General features: G+C 39.6%; 2 protein-coding genes across 4 annotated transcripts in view; both read left to right on the forward strand.

Moving 5' to 3' along the window:
* The window catches only part of jag2b (jagged canonical Notch ligand 2b), a 74,076-nt gene extending 71,194 nt beyond the window's left edge, over window positions 1-2,882 (forward strand). For both annotated transcript variants that reach the window (XM_074684993.1, XM_074684994.1), the window contains 2 exons: window positions 69-219; window positions 342-2,882. In XM_074684993.1, coding sequence (XP_074541094.1) covers window positions 69-219; window positions 342-883 — 693 coding nt within the window. In that variant the 3' untranslated portion in view covers window positions 884-2,882. The remainder of the gene's footprint in view (window positions 1-68; window positions 220-341) is intronic.
* Window positions 2,883-3,607: 725 nt separating this feature from the next.
* esr2a (estrogen receptor 2a) overlaps window positions 3,608-22,267 on the forward strand; it is an 82,723-nt gene continuing 64,063 nt past the window's right edge. For both annotated transcript variants that reach the window (XM_074684886.1, XM_074684889.1), the window contains exons 1-2: window positions 3,608-4,047; window positions 5,215-5,429. The gene's annotated coding sequence lies outside the window, so the exon portion shown is untranslated. The remainder of the gene's footprint in view (window positions 4,048-5,214; window positions 5,430-22,267) is intronic.

The raw sequence follows: 22,267 nt of genomic DNA on the forward strand, positions 1-22,267 counted from the left end.
ACATTGTCCAACTTCAAACCTTACTGTGACTAAAAAGCAGCGTTCTTCTTCTCTGGTTTGGTTCTCAGTCTTTCCAGCCAGAGGATCTACCAGACCACAGTCTGATCCAGCAGGCGGCCAGCGCCATAGTAGGCACCTTGTCCAAACGGCACAACAGTACCATCATGCTAGCAGTTATTGAAGTCAAAGTGGAAACCCAAATCATGTCCCCCTCAGTGGGTGAGTATTGAGTAAAGGCGTCCCACAAGGCTTTGTTACGGGTCCACTTCAGTTCCTGATTATTGAGTTTTTACTACTTTAACTAACTCTGATATCCTGTGTCTTCCTTGTACTTCTTCCAGATTACCTGGTGCCTCTACTTTGCGTGCTCTTTTGCTTGCTCTGCCTCTTCTGCATCATCGTATGTGTTTGGTGGACGCGCAAACGGAGAAAAGAGCGCGAGAGGAACGTGCGATCAGGTGCCGACAACAACGTGAACAACCAGTGGGAGCCGCTTCGACTCGTCGTGGGACGTGACCAGCAGCAGGTCAAGGAAAGCAACAGGGAGGCGGAGCAGGAGCGCAAAAAGCTCATGGGCCCCTCCTGTCGGACGTGTGATGATGGGGAGGAGGAGGAGGAGGAGGCGGAGACGGAGTGCGAGCTTGAGCTCGATGAGGAGGAGGAGGAGGACTGTGGTGGAGCAGAGGCGGGGAAGCAGCACGTTTATAAGTACTCTGAGACTGCAGTGCAGTCCAGTGAGGGTGTGATCTGTACCCTGCACAGCTCCAGTTCACCCCTCAAAGCGCCTCACCGGACCCCCGGCTACAGCCCCAAAGACAACCGCTGGAAAAATGTCTGTGCAGCCTTGACAGGTCAAAAAGACCACAGAGACCATTGTGTTTAAGAAATTCAAATAAAGGACTCGCCATGTGGGAGCGAGACAAGCAAGAGAAGCTGCTAGGCAGCGACTATTCTTATTTTGGGACTACTTTTGAGAAGAAAAAGAGGCTTTCTGTTTTTATAAGCCATTCTTTGCTTTGTTTTCATGTTTTGGTCACTGTCGCCTGAAATGATTTTGGATTCAGGAGGCTAGAGCACAGTGAGCATCCTTGTTTTTGCTTCTGTTCTCTTATTTTTTTTTTAGTGTGTACAGAGGGAGCTGAAATGACACGTTTTTTCAGAAGGCAAAAGAAGCTCTCTGCGATTTTTGTTTGTGGAATTAAACAGTTAAAGAAACATTGAATCTTTGAAACAGAGAAAGAGAACGACCTGTATAAAGTTTTGTTTGTTTGTTTACAGATGATTATGATTTTGTTAACTTGTCAGCAGGCTCCTGTTTGGTGTCTGTGGGGGGGCAGACAGACATAAGAGACGGTAAAGGAAGGGTTTTGAGGGAAAAGGACTGTTGCAGCCACAGTAACAGAGGAAACCCTGCCTTTGCTCTGTCTCTCCCACCTGTGGCCGTCATGCGCCAGCCTTACCAAAACATTTGGCCTGGAGGGGAGAGGGGACAGAAACCCCAGTGCCTACTATGTGGCCTTCCATGTTTTTTTTTTCTCCTGTCTCTCAGTTGTCTTGGCTGAAAGCTCTGTTTGAGGATTTTTTGCAGTATTTGAGTTGGTAGCAAGTGCCTTTCTAAGAGCCGTGTTGAGGCTTCAAGTCGCGCTGCCCAGTTTGACCTCCTTGTTCTCAAATCTCAAAGGGATATAAGTGTACATTCAGAGAGTTCAATTTCACAGCAACGCCATTCAAGGTATTTGATCCAAACAGAAATGAATGCTCTGTACATATGTGTAAATACTAAAGGAGTCGCTGTGTATATTTGAAAGTAACTTAAAGACAAGTCACACATTTTTATTATTATTATTATTGTTATTATTATTAATATTATTTTTATTTTTTTTACAATGCCATTCCTTTTATTTATGCCAGTCAAAATAGCCGCGTTTTATAACACTTCATATCCAGAGTCCCACGGTTAAGAATCTTTACAATGAGGTACCACCGATGAAGGAGCTTCTGACGGGTTTAAAAATGGTTTGTCATCAAGGACACGATTATGTTTTCAAGTTCTGGTCCATTTAACATCTTTTAAGATACACTGAATCAATAAATAGTCTTTTTTTTCACTTTATCTTGTCTCTTAACTTACTATGTCTCTCAAAGTAATCACAGATTTTTTCTGTTTAATTGAAATTTGGTTAAAAATCAAACCACTTTAGTTGTTTTTGGCAGGAAGTGACCCAACCCCGCCAACATTCTAGCCTTAAAAAGTTTTCAAACCATTTCTAAACCCATCACAAACCCTTTAGTTTCAGGTGCCTTACTGTAATACATAATTGTAATCAACGGTCATCTTTTTTATGTTGTTGGTTTGTTTTCACTATTAAGGAAAGTAACTCTTTAAAACAGTGTGTGGTGTATAGTGGCGTGTTTTATTCGCCTGAGTAAAGTGCTCTCCTTGTCTCACTTTGCTATCATGGAGATTTCTGGAATAAAACACTCTTTGGAGCATCGGAAAAAATAAATAACACCAACCATGGCTCTTCTGAGTGTCATGAATGTGGATATCAGTAGGTCAAATCATGTTTGGTTCAAAGGCTTTAATGAAGGGAACAATGTTTGCAAATGTTTTTTGCTACCATGCATATGTGTTTTTTTTAAGTTACCAACTCAGTTCAAAGTTTCCCCTTTTCATATCATGTCATTGTCTCAAAACGCCATCATATTTTCTGTAAATGGGACATCGCAAAATAAAGAATTAAAGATGCATCACTGCTGGTGTTATAAGCTAAATATGCATATTGTATACATATTATTCTACAAGGGACGTTGAGTTAATTTTATACAAAGTGCAAAGGTTTCCATTCTTTTAGTGGATGTTTCATTGTTCTAAATAATCATCCCAGTTATTTATTAAAGCAGTTTTGACACATCTTGATCACGCTTGTGATATTTGGTTTGGAGTACACATTTCCTAATGGAAAGCACTGACGACTTAAAATCAGGCAAATAAATACCAATAAATACGGCCATGCTGGACATCCATAAACTAAAATAGACTGAACTTGTACAAGATACAGATTTACCAACTTAAACAAGTACAGGTACAAAATGTACTCATGTGAAGGTTTGCTTTCTCAAAATCTGTTTTTATTTCACAAAACAATCTGAGGTTGAAAGTTTTAGTTTTTAAGCAGCTCTACCTGTTATGTCATTTTCAACTCGTAATTTGATTACAATGACACATTTATATTGCATGATTTTGACCATTATTTTTGATCCCATTTTCTAATAATTAGTCAAATGTATAAAAGGTTGCCCCATAGAAAATCTTTTTTTAAGGTGCCTCTCAGCTCAGTGTTTACATCAAGGGGTCCACATTTTTTAGGAAGTTTTCACACTTAAAGCCCATTAGCATTTGTAAGAAATTAAAAAAATAAAAATTAAAAAAAACATTTTATATAGTTTCTCTCCATACAGCATTATTGTAAGATGGGCCAAATAGACAGCATGGCCACAGCACATTAACAGAGAGAACAGGGCTGGGTTTACGTCATTACGTCACCCCCTAATTGTCCCTTTACGTAGGAAAACAACTGTCATGCGTGCTAGCCCCACTTGACACTAGAGGAGCCGGTGTTACCGTTTAAAAGGTGACTTTGTAATGCGTTAGCCAATGTTGTTGAAACGCGACAAGAATAGTATAGAGTTTTCTTTTGTATTGATATTTTATTAATTTGAAATATACAACTAATATATGTCTTTGATAAATAACTAAAGGAATTTTCACGAGATGCATTCCACTGAAAGTCGTCATTTGACAAGGTCACCATCCACATTACAACACCAACTTCGAGACTCCGACTAACATTCGTCCAGCACAGAAAAGACTACCGAGTTGACTTATAAGCAGTGAGGGGCTCCTCGATGAATTACATTAAATGCGGGACGCTTCTGACAGAAAAATTTAAGTTCACTATTGAGATAGCGCATGAATGAGAGGAGTCCTGCGATATCGCTACGCCTGACGGCTTCTCTTCAAGCTAACACCGAACGGAGGTGGTGGTGAGTACAGTTAGCCTAGCTACATGGCTGCGTTTGTACCTTCTAGAGCACTATTGCAAGAAGGAGTTGGGGTTAATTGGTTGCTTTGAATACCCAAATGAACCACTTTAAATTTGGTTGGGTTGAATTATACCTCCAACTTTGTATAAAACACCCAACATTATACAGTTTGTCAACTGAAGCACATGAGCAGTTAACAAGCCAAAGAGCAAGACATTTGGCGTTGAACAAAGTCAGAGCTAGAGGAATGATGGCTTTTAAACTTGCCTACGGACATATACTAATATAATATTAATATTACCTAATTTTTGCAAGGAAACAGATCCCCTAAGTACTTGAAGCTATAAGGCTAATTGACACACAAAAAACTAGTAAGGCGTTTTAATTAACATCAATGTTTTCTAAATGTGGTGTAGTTTTAGTTTTTCATGTATGTAATATTTTTTCCTGTTCTGTTAGCTTAAAAATTAAGGATGGGCCAGTACTAGTATTTGGTCACGGGCTGATACCAGCCTTATTTCAAGGTATTAGTACTCGCAAAGGCTGCCAATACCAGTAGCTGATAGTCATGGGCACAAAAATCTTACATGAAGTCCTCCTCACCAGTAGTTGGAGCTACATGCTACGGTTTGACACCACGGCAAATGTGAACAAATGAACCACGGAGAGTTAGCAGTTAAAGTATTTTATTTTACATTTCAGATAATAGAAAACAACAAAACTCTGGCAGTTGTTAGTTTTATTTTTCACTGTTATTAATTTATCAAAAACAAATCTTTAACTCAGAGAGACTTGTTTTTGTTTTATTTTGGACTTAATGTCAGAGGGACTGAGCTGTCTTGGCTCAAAATGATCTGTCACTGTTAACTGAAATTTTATGGAGCTAGTGGTATCGTTGCTCGGTATCTGTGAGTACTCAAGAGGAAGTAGTCCTACTGGTATCAGTCTGAAAGAAAGTGGTATTGAACATCCCTAATTAAAAATAATATTTTATTCACCTCAGAGTCATCTTCCCAAGATATTTTACTAAGTGGAAAATCAAGTGTTGTATTGTATTCTGATCTGTTATCAGCCTCATTGCTCTACCACAAAAACACTTGTTTTAGCTGAACAGTCTATTGTAATGCAGAATTACACACCAGCTCTCCCCATCTTCTCTGTTTCCAGTCTTACCAGGATAAAAACTCTGAAACCCTGCAGTCTGTGCCCTTCCTCTGATCTGTGTGGGCTGAGAATGGTCTGGATCGATCCATCCCGTAACCTCACCAGCCTCCCCTCCATCCTGCCATCGCTCTCCCCCACCGCACCAATAGAACCTCCTCTCCTGTTCTGGGCCGATCCAGTTTCGTCCAATGAGAAGCTGGCGTGATCCTCCTGGCCACGTAAGGATGTGAATGTTTCATGAGTAATGTTATGATGCCTGGTGGAGTGGTAGCGGTGGTGGTGGGGTGGGACACTTTTCCTCCTGACTCCCATGGGTGCCTCCGGCTGGCGCTATTAGGACCTTCCCTTGTCGAAGCCGGATCGACTTACACAGCGTTGTGGAAGTAGTGGAGTCTCAGGCGGGAGAGGAAGAGGGGGCTGATAATCTTTATGGATACTTTATACAGCGAGGACTGTTGATTTAACAGAGGAGGAGTTTCATCCTGCAGTAAAAGTATCATTTGATCCTATAATGGGATGTATGGTGGATATAAAATACTTAAATACCACGACATTGCATTTTGTTCTGCAGGAGCGTGTTGCAGGAATGTTGATGCCAGTTTCTGTTAAGCACCCATTTTTTTTTCTTTTAACAGTTCAAGATAATGGACTGAGTCAGACCCCCATGAACAAAACAAGCTCCGCAATTTTTCCCAGCTTTCTCTGGAAGAACACAGAGGCATGACCTCAACCAAATCCAACACCTTTGCCTTAACTGAAACACAAACTGTGAGCCAGCTTTTATCAGCCAACATTAGCGGCCAGCCTCACTAATGCTCTTGAACAAATCCCTGCAGCCAGGTTCCAAAATCTGGTGTAAAGCCTGAAACCAGAGGAGTGGAGGCTGTTATTGCAGTAGATCTGCGCCAATGGATTTAGATTCAGATTTCCATCATAACACATGGGCGTAATAGTTGGGCTTTGGCCTTGTGGTGCAGAGTGTTCTTTTATCCGGGAGCTATATTAACTCAATTGAAGCTGACTCTAAGTCTGAAGACAGATAAAGTGCTTTAAAAGATAAGAACAGTTGTACTTTTAAGAGGAAGAAACTAAATAATTTCTGTTGCTAAGCTTTTTTCTGCTCCGTCTTTTGGAAAAAGGGAAGCCCTTTCTTATTCGGCAAGACCTTGAGAAGGCAATTCATGCATTTATTATAGAAATGTTCATTACCAATTTTTTTCAGACCAATACCAGAACCAGTACTCCCTCTTGAGTACTCACTGATACTGAGCACTAACACTACTACAACCTTTGATCCATAAAATTTAAATTAACAGTGACAGGTCATTTTGAGCGAAGACAGCACAGTCACTCTGTCATTAAGACCGAAATGAAGCACAAACAACTCTCACTTTTGTTAAATAAATTAACAAAAGTGCAAAATGAAACTAACAACTGTCTGAGTTTTATTATTATTTTTTTGATACACTGTAGTGAAAAAATTAAACAGTTTAACTGTTAACTCTTCCTGGTTCATTCATGTTGCCCGAACAGGGCCTGACACACATTTGCCGTGGTGTCACACCGCAGCAAGTAGCAGCATCTACTGGCGAGGAGGACTTGCTCAACGTAAGGTAGTTTTGCCTTGAGTATTGACTGCTGGTATCGGCAACCTTTGCAAGTACCTTGAAAAAAGGCTGGTATCAGCCGGATACCCAATACTGATACTAAGTCTCACCCATCCCTAATTTATTAGTTCAACTGATTTAAAATTTCTCTCATTTGTTTTTTATGCCTTTCACAACCGGGGTCCTCTCTACTTGACAGAGGTTTTAACTATCCGTGGCCATGGGAGGACCCAGCGTTCTTCAGGACAGCTTCTGCTAGAAGTCCCAAGGTCCAGGTACAAACCGTGGGGTGACCGTTCCTTTGCAGTCGAGTCCAAGATGAAGACGTAGTTCTTTAAAATGGCTTTCAATTCTAACCAGAGCTGCCCAGTTTTAGAATAGAATAGAAAATACTTTCTCTCTGAGGGGAAATTCAGGGAGAGTGACAGCAGCAATCAAGAAACCAAAAGTAGTAAAGTGTAAAGAAAGTGCAAAAAGCTCCATAAGAAAATAGATGCTGACAGCTTGTCCATCATTGTCCAGTCAGCCAGCCTCCACCTCCACAGGGTCCAGGACTGAGCTTCTTCAGCAGTCTGTTCAGTCTCTGTCTCGTGGATCCTGTCTGCTCACAGCAGGTGAAGCTCTTCCAATGTGGCGTTGGTGTCTGGTGTCAGCTCTATTAGCCATGTCTGTGAATAGCATGATGCTACTCTGCCTTCTGGTATTCCCTCTGTTGCTGGGTTAGCACGGCTAGCTTGTCCATCTTATTGGAGATAGATCTTATGTTCCCAATAACGATGGATGGAAGGACAGGTCCATGTTTTCACTTCTTAGCTCACACCTGAGAACCAGCAAGTCGTCCTCACCTCCTTCTCCTCACCTTGTGGGGAAACATCTGGCCTTGCACCAGTTAGCATTGACATGCTACAGGCTGCTAACAGCTGATTTCACGTGTAAACATTACGGCCATGGTTACATGTAGGATATCCAGACAAACACAGGAGCAAAAGTAGTAAAAATATCACCACCAGCCACAACCAACAGGGAAGTTAAATCAAGACAGCTGATTTATTCTGACCACAAATTGCATTGATTTGTTTTGAAGCATTAAATTCAGCGGAAATACACTACCCCCAAGTTTCGTATGGTTTGGATGCCTCTTTTATTCTCCCTTCACTTCATGACCCCAAGTTATTTATTACCATTGCTTGGTGCAAAGTGAATATGTGATGTGTTGCCAAGTTTCCTTTATGCCTGTCACCATCAGTTCCCCTCCTTCACTGATCCCTCACTGCATCAGTAAACTGACACCAGATTCCAAAAGTGGCTCCTCACAACAGCCAAGAACAACTCGGTGTGCTGCGTTTGTAAACACGTAGTACTACAACACTGAGAGCAAGACGGCTAGAGCATTCAGAGCCAGAGAATAACTGAATATACAGGACATGGCTGCACACACACACTCACACACACAGACACAGACACACACACAGACACACACACACACACACAGACACACACACACACACACACACACACACACACACACACACACAGACTAATGAGATGGAGCGACTGTGAGATGGTATTTTGTGCTCCTGCTCCGTCGCTCCTTGTACATCTGTTGATGTGGGTCTTTGGGACCATCTGACAGTGGAAGCAGCTGGGTGACAGGATTTTAGGCTAAGCCCTCCGTCGCTTTCCACACACACACATACATACACACACTTTTACACACACTCACAGTCACTAACCAAACATGGCCCTTATGGGACATCAAGCTGGCACGTGCTGGTTGACAGCGGGCTACAGCTGGCACTGAGGGAAACAAACCACAGTGAAGCAACTGTGTGTGTGCGCGTGCATGTGTGTGTTTGTTGGCACTGCAGCTCTGGTTCTGCAGAAACCTTTACACACACCAAAAGACCAAAATTTCTTCCCTTCTCTATTGCAGGACAGAAGGTCAAAGGTCACAGAGCTTTTTTTTTGCACACACATTCCTGCTTTGTGCATGTGATTGCTTCCATATTTTGTTGTGATCTGGCCTTATTACTGTCATGTAGGGGTAGGAGAAAAAATCAAAAATTAATATATCAGGATTTTTTGTTTGACAAAATCGAAATTGGGATTCTTTGTCTAAACTCATTTTTTGTTTGTTTTTTTTCAAATTCAAATTCTTAAAGGGATAGTTCAGTTTTTTTGAAGTGGGGGTGTATGAGCTCTATGTGACCACTAAGGACATTAGATACAGTAGAAAGTTGTCTCCTCTCCCTCAGTACGACACAAACTGTAATCGATTGTGACGAGGAAATAGGCGCTAACAGGGACAGACCGTACCAAATTCAAAGGCTATTTTCTTTGCCTACAAGAACTGAAATCAAAAAGTAATACCACAGTTTAAGAGTACGCTACATAAGATATTTTTAAGTGCATTAAGTCTTCGGAAATATAAACATTTATCCGGACCTAACTAACTGGTCATGTATCCTTCCTCGCAGCGCTAGAGTGCTCCGTCCCCCCTCCTCCAAGCTATGCTTCGGGCGCCGGTTGTAGCCTCGTGTAAGTTTGATCAAGTATCGTAATTCTTTTGTTTGTACTCTGAGGATTGTGAGGCAGCGCAGGAAATTCAAAATGAGTGACTATGACAGCGACGATGAAGTTTCATTCACTTTGGAACCAAAAGGATAGCTGTATGAACCGGAGTACACAGAAGAAGAGCTGCTACAGATGGCAACTAAACTGGACTGGGTCCTCAAGCTTCCTCCCACAGTCCAAAAACATGCTCACCAGGTTAATTGAGCATTCCAAATTGTCCGTAGGTGTGAGTGTGTGTTTGAATGGTTGTCTGTCTATGTGTCAGCCCTGTGATTGGGTGGCGACCAGTCCAGGGTGTACTTTGCCTCTCCCCCCGATAACAGCTGGGATAGGCTCCAGCCACCTGCGACCCTAAACAGGATAAGTGGTTTAGAAAATGAATGAATGAATGAAATTCTTCATTTCAGTCTTTGTTTATAACTGGATTGGAAAAAATGTTATGCTTTTCGCCAGCAGAGGGTGAAATGTTTCTCTCTGACTCATGTGATTAGCATTTTATGGGAAAATATGGCTCTTGATATAGTCAGTAGACATCATCAGTATCATCATTTATCTTTTCCCCATGGTTTGATGTTAAAAATAAGGATGGGTACATTTCACATTTGAAACGATAAATGCTCGATTCCCGGTACCTGGCAACCCGTACTGGTACTCAACATTACCAATTTTCTGTACTTTTTTGTGTCTATGTGGTAAAAAATATCAATTTGTTTAATATTGAAATGTTATTTTTTCTTCTAATTTAGCATATGCATTCTTCAGTATATTACCTTGTAATGCTGCGTTCATGTCCAGCATGGAAAATCGCCTACTCTTCCACTCCCTCACAGTCACAAGGATGCGTTACATGAATTGGTACTTGGTACTTTTGATAGAATTCAGTCAGTACCTATAAAAGTACCCAATTTGGTACCCATCCCTACAGTAAACTAAAAATTGCAAAAACCGTAGATATCAAAGAATCACAATTTATATCGAATCGGCAACCCAAAGCAGAATCGAGTTGCGAGAATAGCATTTCGTCCCAGCCCTACTGCTGTGTAACCTGTGAAATGCCAATAAAAGGACTCAGCTGACTGACTGAAAAGGAAGAAATCTGTATCTGTAATTCTTGTGACAACTTAACTCATACAGCCCATGTCTGCGCCGTCTCCATAATCTTTTTCCATAAACGTTTTTCTTTTTTGTTTTTTTTTTGTTTTCCTGTACTGAGAATGGGATGTTTCTGTTGTTGTGCTCTACACTGTGCTTTCTTAAAATCCCATCATGCACTTTTCCCTTCTTATGTTTACCTCCACATGTCTCATGCACGTCTGTTTGTACACGCTCAAGTGACAGCAGTGCAACACAACACCTCACACGGTGATATGCAAGGTCAATTTGCACCTCTCACAGCCTGAGTGACTTCAGGGAGTGTAAAACACCCATCAGGAGCTCCTCTCACAGAAGCTTCATTACATTCAAAGCTACTTTAATCTCACAACAGAAATATGTTTACAGTTTTTAATTGAAGTAGAAAATTAGGTTTAAAACCCTTTAGTTTGAAAAACTCAGGTTTGTCTTTCAGGTGGTAAATGAGCATATTTAGAGAGAAGGAGAAGGAGGAGGTAGGATGGACTGGACATTGACCTTGAGTTGAAATGTTTTCCCCTTCATCAACATTAGACTGGGTTCAGTTTTAGTTGTGGAAAAACACAAATACCTTTAAAAGGAAGAGGGAACTTTGTTGTACCTTTTAAGCCATTTAGAGCTTATTTTCTTATTGACACACCTGCAGCGTGACTCACTCAGCCTTGACTCATTTGATCCATAATACGTAAGGAAATAATAATCCAGTGATTTTGTAATTTCACACATTCCTCGGTTGGTTCGGGCTTGTCACAGAAATATGTTGCCTTGAGCCATGTCAAGTGAAGGGTGAGTCAGAGAGTTTGAGAAATAATGCAGAAGAGAAAGTGATTGAAACTCTCTGATGTGGCTCGGAGTCACCTTTAACATTTACAGATACTAAGTTTAAAAAGACATCACAACTTCAAGAGTTATACAGTATCAACAAGCAAGATGCTCAACTGCAGCATGTAGGAGCTTGATGCCTTGCTCAAAGGCTTTTTATATTAAGACAGTTCTTAAAACCTCTACATGCCTTATGTAGAAGTTTTATCTTATTTAACTGATGCGACTATTAGCATCCGGTTTACACGCCGCTTACCATGAGGGGGCACGGTTGGCCGTGGAAACGCAAACAGGACCAGGCTTAACCAAGCCAACCTGTACCAAACTGTACTGATCTGAACTGCCTGGTGGAAACGGGGCTAAAACCTGTGAAAGACAAAGTTGTGTCAAAATGATTCTTCTTTCTGTGAAGGGGAAAGTGGTGAAAGTGACACTGAAGGAGAAAATCAATCCGTTAGGAACCAGTTCGATACTTGAATCAATTCTCTCAACTTGACACTTGATGGATGTGACCAGAGGTCAACTCCATCTGAACTCAATCAATTCAATTACAATTCCCAAAGGCAAGGATAATTGAAATTAACAAAGAGAAAACCGCAAGAAGATCCTTCATCATTATTTTTAAACGTACATATGTATAATTTGGGCCAGTAATCTCTTCATCTATTTAAAATTACTCTGGTCAACCAATCTAATATCGTGAAGGATCTCCTCTCATCACATCAGACCCAAAATACCTCTGGTATGACGAGCCAGAGTTTCCATTAGACCTCTGAAAGTGGGCTGTGGTACCTGGAATTAAGAGGTTAGTTTTAGAGTCTGTAAGTCCTAGAAATTTTGAGGTGGGGTCTCCATTGATTGGACTTTGTGTTCTGCATTGTGTATTTTTCCAGTAGTTTGAGCTCATGTAGCGCTCCTGTTGGATTAGACCACAGGCCAGCCTTTAGTCTTCACTTACATTACAAAATCGAAATATTATCAATTGATTTTGTCTTATTTTTAGTTGAAAATGTCTTATTATACTTCATTTGAGCCACATTTAACTTATCAGTCCAGAAAAATGTCTTGTTTCAAGTCATTCAAAGAAAAAGGTGAGGCCTGAATTGCTTGTAACAAGGGAAATAAATCTTCCAATGAAATAAAAAAAATTGCTAGAATATTTTTTTACATTGAAATAAGACATTTTTCTGAAATGGTCAGGTGAATGTGGCTCAAACTAAGCCTAAGTAGTAAAAATTGTCTTGTCATACTTAATATGAGCCCCATTTGACTGGTGAGTCATGAAAAAAAAACTTTGTTGTTAGTTACTTAAAGACAGAAATTAGGTCTGAATTGCTTGTAACAAGAGTAAAAAATCATGCTAATGGGACAATAGAAATTTGCTCAAAAACTTGCTTGAAACTAGAATAATGTCCTAATACAAGTTACTCTTCTTTTTTTTTCATTGGAAGATTTTTTTTAACTTTTAATTCAGACCTAATTTGTTGTCTTCAGTAAGTGTAAGCAAGACATTTTTTCTGGACTGGTCAGGTGAATGTGGCTCATATTAAGTCTAAAAAGAAATTTTCTACTGAAAAAAAGACAAAACACTTGATACAATTTCATGTTTTTTTCCAACGTGACCACTGCAGACTGGAAAGAGCTGCTGCTTTTGGAGGTTCTCTGACCCAGTCATAAAGCCTTTATAGTTTAGCCCTTGTCCAAAGTCATCTTTGCGTGCCCATTTTTTCAAGGAGTACACTGCAAAAAGAAACTGAAATCTCATCAAGTGTTTTTGTCTTATTTTCAGTAGAAAATGTCTTTTAAGACTTAATATGAGCCACATTCACCTGACCAGTCCAGAAAAATGTCTTGTTTTAAGTTATTTAAAGACAAAATGAGGTCTGAATTGCTGTGACAAGTTAAAAAAATATGCCAATGAAATAAGAGAAAAGTTAATTGTATTAGGACATTATTCCAGTTTCAAGCAAATTTTTGAGCAAATTTTCTTGTTCCTTTTGCAGATTTTTTTACCTTGTTACAAGCAAATCAGACCTCATTTTTTGTCTTAATCAGTTTGAAACAAGACATTTTTTTAGACTTTTTAGTTTAATGTGGCTCATATTGGGTGTAATAATACAAATTTTACTTGAAATAAGATAAAAACACTGGATAGGGTTTCAATTTTTTGCAGCGTAACTTCAAGAAGTAATTTTTCCTTGTTGTCTACCACAGGAGTTCCCTGGCCTGGGACCCCTTTTGGAAACAGACAACATTTCAAAATGTCAACTTTAAGAATATGTTTTCTAACTTTTGTTCACTTTGCAATAAATTTTACGGGGAAGTATTAACAAACAAAAGCCAGACTCACACAAGCGGCTGTTGCAAAAGTGAAAGGTATTTCAGGGCTCTGTCAGCCAAAGTGGGATACCCTTTTCTTTGATAACCACAGGTCTAACATGTCCCTCCAGCTGCCATGAGCCATTGTGAAGAGATTATTCACTTCACATAAGTGCCAAAAAAAGTCCCACTTTTAGGACGTTTCTTCAATGTGATTAGCCTCGTACGTAGGGGTCAGATTGTAGAGGAAACCTGTAAACCAAGGTTGTGCGAGGTCATCCCAGGACTCAGCGCTGGCATTTAGCGATTAGGGCACAGCTGGGAATAGCGAGAGGATGGATGTGTCGCTTGGCATGGTGCCTGATGTGACAGCTGACTTAATGAGGAAGGCTTTTTATCCTGCAGACTAACATGTGGCGGACGGGCGGGTGGACGGACGGTTTCTCTGCTGCAGGGAGCAAAGAGGGGGGAGGGTAGATGTTACCTGATGTGAAACCAAATTCCTTTTAAAGCTCATTAAAGCTGATTGTTTAATGAATTGGGTCATTAAGTTGAATGGGTATTGTTCTTAGAAAGGGAGTGGAAGAAATCAACAAAACTTGACTTTTTAGTCCTTGAAATCATCCCCCTGGGTTTGGTAGTTGAAACTTGTTGTTGAAAATTTGTTAATTATACAAACAGTGCCAGCAATTTAATTAAACCCCAATGGAGCGTATTAAAGAGTAGCATCTTACTTTTAAAATGAAAACTACCCGATCCTTTTTAATGACTCAAAAGATGGTTTTATTGAGAAAACTTAGGCACTGAATAGCCAGCAGCCCCTAACCTGATTAAACCACAGCTTAACTTCTGATCCTGAACAAGCTAATTGAACAGGTGAGGACAACATTTTCTAATTTCTCTCTGTGTCATTATGAGGGCGACACAAACATCCACTCCAGTCAAGTGAGTTATCCACTCACCCATCAGCTCAGTCTGACTGAGTTCCTGTCTCGTCCACGCAGCCGCTCAGGATGCTGGGAGAAGAAAAACATACTGTGTGTTACGACATTAAAGGCAGGCGGCCCTGTCACAGTGCTCCTGTGTGTGCTACCTTGTTTGATAGGGAAATTGGATCTGGACTTGAGAGGGGAGTTTAATGTGGTTAAAGGCATCATGAAAAGCCAGCTGTAACAGGATTTCGTCCTCCGTGGAGTCCCAGCTGACTGCTGCCGTGAGGCGAGTCATTAGGGGAATATCCATGAGCATGTGTTGATATTTGAGTGCTTGCTTTAAAGCTCTGTGAGGAGTCTGTAAGTGGTATTAAAATACTCTCACTTTTGCACAATTGCCTGATCATAATCCACGATTCTAAATGAGATTATCAGTGTCAAAACTGGTCATTTCTACATGATGCTTCTCAGTGTCTGTGGTCAGAAGAACAGGAATACATTTGTAGCACGTGGTCCAAAAGCCCTGATGATGGCACTACGCCTTTTGACAAAGGTCAGCAGCGAGACGCAAATCTGTTCTTTCTTGGATAAGAAATGTTTCTTTGATTGGCAGACACAGAAAGAAAAAGGACAGAAGAGCTTAAGAAAACTAAACAGGAGACTGGTAGAACACAGGCTAGATGCTTAAACAATAACAATAAAATGAAGAGCAAAGTTACATTAGCTCTGCTTGGTGAGGTTGTAGTTGGTAGATGAGCGCTGGTACAACAAAATTAGGATTCTTGGAGTACTGGGCTCTGAGTAACACTAAACAGATAACTCACCTTCTGTACCCTAAACTACGCTACAAACTGAGTTTACAAAGTTTGCTTGTTGTTGGGTTTCAAATCAAAGCAGTAGTACTTTACACCCTGCAAAAAGTTGTCTTGAACATTTAAAAGTAGGGTTAAAAAAACGTTTCGCTCTCTATCATTTGCTTTCAAAATGTACTCCTTGGCAAGAGTCACATCCTTACGACAGTGGGTGATGGGCTTATGGGAAATTGTAGTCCCTTTGGGGGACAACACGACAACAGTTATAGAATGAAATGCAAAAGTATTGTTGAGTCTCAGCTTCTGGTTTACACGGAAACAGCATCTTGGCCAACGTATCATGTAAACTTTAAAACGACCTCCAGCAGCAATCAAGAAAACAAAAGTAAGAAAGTGTATAGAAAGTGTAAAAAAGCTCCATAAGAAAATAGATGCTGACAGCTTGTCCATCATTGTCCAGTCAGCCAGCCTCCACCTCCACAGGGTCCAGGACTGAGCTTCTTCAGCAGTCTGTTCAGTCTCTGTCTCCTGGATCCTGTCTGCTCACAGCAGGTGAAGCTCTTCCAATGTGGCGTTGGTGTCTGATGTTAGCTCTTTTAGCCATGTCTGTGAATAGCATGATGCTACTCTGCCTTCTGATAATCTCTCTGTTGCTGGTTTAGCACAGCTAGCTTGTCCATCTTATTGGACGTTCCCAATAACGATGGATGGAAGTATAGGTCCGTGTCGTCACTTCTTAGCTCACACCTGAGAACCAGCATGTCGTCCTCACCTCCTTCTCCTCACCTTGTGGGGAAACATCTGGCCTTGCACCAGTTAGCATTGACATGCTACAGGCTGCTAACAGCTGATTTCACATGTAAACAATGCAGCCATGGTTACATGTAGGATCTCCAGACAAACACAGGAGCAAAAATAGTAAAAATATCACTGAAGACAAAACCAGTTTGATGCCCATGACCAACAAATGAGCCATACAAAGTAATGATCTACTCTAAATGTTAAGATCACGAAGAAGAGACGAAAAAAATTAAGAAACGGGTAGCCATAATGGGGAAGCACCTTGCAACAGAGTACTGATTAGCATTCGCCAATACCCCAGATAACTTGACTTCAGTGGGGATCTACCAAAACCCACTTTTAGACAAGACAGTTATAGCGCCAACTACAGGCCTGGCATGCTAACTACAGTGTTTTTGTGTGAAGGCAGATTTTTCTTCAATGCATTTTTTGGTTAAATGGGTTGTGGTTAGTTCTCACACTGCCTTTAACGACAATGATGAGTCTTTTAGTTGGTGAGGCGATGATGGACATGGTTGAGGGTCATATGAGATCTGTGAGCTCTGAGGCTTTTAACAATTTTACTGGATATTTTTACACCAGAAACTTTTCCAAATCACATTAATGCTTTGAAGTAATCATTAACTGCATCTTTCGGTACAATATGTAATGATGTTGTAGGTCTAGTATTTGATTCCTGCTTATAACACAGTGTGGATGATGTGAGTAATTAAGGGACTTCGTAAGAAATATTTACCTCAGGTACTCTTTGTGCACCTTGTCTTTCAACACTCCCTTTGTTGTTTTAACCTAGAACACATCACTGAAACATGTTTTGCTGCATATAACAGAGTGTTTTTGTGTACCAAGGTGACTGTACATGTGAGTGTTCAGTAGGGAACAATTTTAATAGCCTCTTTCCAAGGTCAGCTCCTTCGCTCTGCTATGTGAGGAATGAGTGAAGGCCTTCGCTCGCAGTGCCTTCAGCCGACTCCAGAGAGTCGCGCTCATTGTGTGGCAGCCGAGGGGGAACAAAGACATTTCCACTGGAGGAACTTTGGGTTCCTGTCGATAAGGACGGCAGCGTTGTGAGGCCGGGCCGTGTTTATATGCTTGTGTACAGCGGGGATCTACGGAGCAGCAGAGGCTTGCACTTTCCAGACAACAAGTGGTGTCTGTATAAATAGTCCTGCTTGGAGAAACATCAAAGAGGGGGAGAAAATTCCAAGCGAGGATCAAGATTCCTAACCTGACTGAAGTTAATGTGTTTACTGGCTTTCAGCGGTTTGATTGAGGAATATTTTTAACAAAGCTGAACTCAGACCTCACCTTTACACAGTTTTGATCCCGTCAATACCCAGAAAAGTCAGAATGAAGTCTCTGTCCTATTTATTCATTTCGTAATCCACTTAATTTGATTTATGTCAGTTTTTTTAATTATCAAAGCATGGAACCAGAATAATCACATTTCTTTCACCGTTTAGGAAAAACTTTAAGATACTTTTACTTTGATCACGATACTTTTTCCAAGAAATGTTGTAACTTTCAATATAACTCATCTGCTGCATAAATTTGTGTTCTTGATTGAGTTAAACTGTTACACACAACTTGATGCAATGGCCATGTTATCATACAAGGAACCTGAAAATACATGCATTTTTTTATCACATACGAATGACTAAAACTTGTGTCATACTTTAATTAGACATTTGATACGTGATAATAATCTTATTTTAAGCTTGACCTATGTCTTGGGATGGGTATTAATTCGATTTTTTTGGCACCAACGCCATTCTTAATTTCACTAATCAATCCAGTTCTTGATAGATTCTACTCATCAATTCTTCTTGTGAATTTTCTGTGTATAAAAATTACCTTTAAAGGTTTTTTATGTCAACAATATTTTATTGAGTTAATAAGGAAATAAATATCGAATTGGTCACTGGATCTGGATATCTCTAAACATGAATAAAAACAAGGGAAAATCTTTGCACACAACATAAGGTTTAGCAGCTTTGGTGTTATATAGAGAATTGACAAGGGAATCGTTAAGCATAAAGACTAATGGTGTCAATAGATTGAGCCATTTCTAATCCATTTTTTTTAAAAAGGACAAGTTCTCAATATCAATCCTTACCCATGTCCTAATACTAAGGTATTTGAAACCGCTAGTCTTATATGGATAAAACTCATCTTACCACTTACCATCTTCTCATTTTACCATCTTATTCATCAAACTTTATTTTATATTTTTATATTTTATTATTTAATTTATTTATGTATTTAAACAGTTACTTGTCTTGCCCTTAAGTATTTTTGAGTGTTTTTTGAATTATTATTTCAGTTTTACCTCATGTCTTTAATTCAAGCTAGCGTTTCCTCAGTCCTCTTACTCTGTTTTCTGACAGAATTTCCTTTTTATGTCTTTGTGTGTTTGAGTAAGTGAGTGTGTACATTGAATGTGGTTTGGGGGAGGGGGGACTGTGAGGGTCTTGTGTTTTCATTTTATGCAATAATCTGCTTTTTATTCCACTTCTTGTTATTTCATTTTATTTCTTTTTCCCATGTAAAGCACTTTTTTATTACAAAGTTCTTAATCAAATTAAAACAGACATTGCAATGTAATAGAATGCAATTTTCAAATTGCAAAAGCTGCAACCAGCAAAAGTCAACTTGCTGGTTCTTCTGGCAAAAATATCACACGTCTACAAGACTTGACATTATATCTTTCAGTAAATTTTATACTCTGGCCTTAATAGTTAAATAAAGATATGTTATTCATATCAATTCATGCATCAATTTATCTCATTTCATCATAACATGTTGGCCTGGCCTACAGGAAAGAGCTGTTTACATGTTGACAATATTATTTGTCGTGTTGGTCATACTATAGAATTACTTATTGCTTGTGTCTAGTGAATAAAGCAGAAGATAAACACCCCCTCAAAAAATCGTATGCTAAATTTCAGTTGCATTATTGGTCCAAAAAAATCGCAATACAATTTTTTTCCAAAATCGTTCAGCCCTAATGAAAAGTGCTATCCAGATAAAGTCTGATTGAGTGATTGAACAAGGTACTTCTATTGGTACCGACCCAATTCCGTCTGTAGTATTCAAAAGGTACCACCATATGTTCAGTACCTGAACACATCCTTGTGACTTTGAGGGAGTGGAAGAGTAGGTGAATTCCCATGCTGGACATGAACACAGCATTACAAGTTTATATATTGAAGAATTAATATATTAAATTGAAAAACTTTGAGATTTTATAATTAAACAAGTTAAAATTCATGACCTTATAAACACACACAAAAGTACAGAAAATTTGTACCGTTGAGTACCGATTGCCAGGAACCAGGCATGGGTACAGGATCATTTCAAATGTGAAAGGTACCCATCCCTAGATCCAGTCCTACAATTATATTTATTCACCTGTGTTGTAAATCTGATAATGAACAACATGGACTTGCAATTGGTCCAAAAAATCTCTTTTTTTTTTTTTTTGCAAAAATGCTGTGAAAGGTGAAGAAAGCTGTCGCAAAGGTATTATGCTCAAAAGGTATAACAGGAATTAGAATTAGAATTGAATATTCAGGTGTGAAAATCTGCAAATGAGATAGATATACATCCTTACAAATACTGCCTATAAGAGGGGAATATACAAGAAAAAAGACTACATGCTGTACTGTATATGCCTTCTGTTACCTTTAGATTGTCTATAAGAAGATTATTTTATGAAGGGATGTGTTCAAAGATTTAGAAAGCTGGCTTGATTGATGGTGACATTTGTATAAATCATGGCTCTGTATTAAACTTTCAGATGCTGCAGATATGTTAAATGCATTTCAGCTTTATCAGTTATATCAAAGATGCTCTTCTGGATATTCTTTTCTAGTTTAACTAGCAGGAGCTGTCAGGTTTTAAAAATATAACCTTTTGTTAGATTAATTTCTTACTGCACAATGGAAAGAAGCATATTCTTACAGTTCCACATAATTTCCTGTTTTAACTTCTTAAAGGCAGTAACACTAACTTTAGGAGTGCAGAGAGCCTGGTGGTCTAGGTTGTGCTCTATGAGGTTTGTCCTTGTCCAAAAAAAACTTGAAACTTGTGATTTTTAACAAAGAAAGCCCAGACGGATGTTACTCAGCTTCCCCTCTGCCTGTATCCAGGTTGGCTGAACTAAAGTATTCCTGGTATGATGACCACAATCAATGTGCTTTAAAAAAAAAATCCCCTCTCATCACACCCTCAGTACAACCCCCGTTCACATCAATGAACTCCTTTACATCTACTTCCCCTCCCTTATTAGCTTGATCATGTTAGCGTGCCACGTTAGCGCTTGATCTTTGTCCTGCTCGTCTGTGATGACGTTCACACACCGTCTGCTGTCTTTCCTGCCCGTTTACCAGCAGTTAATTGACAAGAGACAACGCAGCATCTGAACTGTTCATTCAGTTATCCTGAGGTTTAGAAACAAGCTTTCATGTAGCGAATTCCCACGACTTGTTTTGGGACTTTCCAAACCCTTCAGACAGGTCAGGATGAGACAATCTCAATCAGAGTCACGACAGAACTGGTCTCACGATCACAGCTTGGATACAATGACACTTTAGATGAGGTTCGGCCTGTGTAACTTTTTGGTGCTCCTACTCTATTTGTTGTATTCACGTTTTCTTTGTGCTTTCTTGAAATAATTTTCTTCTACAAATGCTGATCTTCTTACGTAACATCAGTAAAATCAACACACCTGATTGACTATTCATCAGCCGGCTCATCATTTGTCAGTATGATACATTATTAGTGTAGTTTCTTTGCTAACCAGCAAACAATGAGTCTGAGCTCTGAGCTGATTGAGAGGTATGTATTTTATCGATGAGTCATGAAAGGTTGGTACGCGCTTACAAAATTCCACACTGGTTTGGCAATTTGTTAAAAAAAATCATGTACAGGAATTCAAAAAAAACAAAAAACAAATACAAAATTGTATGTATTTTTTGTTACTAGGCTAACATTGTCAAATTGATGTGCAGTCTGGTCAAGATTAGGATCATAAATGCTTTAAGAGTGTGTTAAATTTTTACAGTCATGTTAAAGGAGTCTGTAGATTTGTGGGAATAATAAACTTTATTTATACAGCACTTTCCAAAACAATGTTAAAAAGTGCTTTACATGATAAAAAAACAAGCAGTTAAAAGAAATTAAAGAGAAGAAGTAAAAGAGAGGTAAAAGAGAATTGTGAGGGAAAAGCATAGAAATATAAAAGGCAAGAAACACCACCAAATACAGGAAAGGAAATGTCTAAAATAAAAGCAATAAAAGATTAATACAATAAAAGGTAAAAGATTTAAGATCGTGCCCATGACACGGTCAAAGAAGAAGTTAAAAGTCTTGACGATTAAAACAAGTTTAGCTTAAATCTCCAATAAAAGCACATCTATTAAAATGTGTCTTTAAACACAATGGGATGGGCGTTAAACAGTGGATCCAAAAGAGGGAGCTCTAACAAACCAGTCCCACACAAGTGGTAACTCCAAGCAGCCACCTCCGGTCTAAAAATATGAGGCAATGTGGAAGCACTAAAATCCGCAGTTTGTTGAGTTTCTGCTTAAGGCTGGCTTGGGAAAGTACCGGAAGCTTTATAGACACACACAAAAAAACATTCTCACGGCAGAAGAAATAAACATGTTTACAGCCTGGTACAAAAAACAGCAGTTTCGAAGATGTTGAGAACGAGAGTTCGCCCAGTCAGAGGCCTAGCTCAGATGATTGACAGGCAGGTGCCTTATAGTGGGTTCCATTTGTACTCGGAACTGGGAAGTCAGAAGTGGGAATGACGTCATCTCAGAGTTAAGCGTTCGTTAACAGCAGTATTTCTGTTTATAAACATTGAACAATACTATGTAAACGGCTGATTTATTGCAGCAAATGCTATTCATGAATTCTAAAATTAAAAGAAGATAATCAAAAGTCTTAATTTCCTACTGGGAACTCGGGGTAGTGTGGATGCTCCGACTTCCCAGAAATTCAGACCTCAAGTGGCGTTCCCGCTCGGAACTCCAAAATTCGGACTTTCGAC

Source organism: Halichoeres trimaculatus, unplaced genomic scaffold (genome assembly GCF_033239565.1).
Source record: "Halichoeres trimaculatus isolate MK-OKI-2021-1 unplaced genomic scaffold, fHalTri1.1 fHalTri1_scaffold_13, whole genome shotgun sequence".
NCBI lineage: Eukaryota > Metazoa > Chordata > Actinopteri > Labriformes > Labridae > Halichoeres > Halichoeres trimaculatus.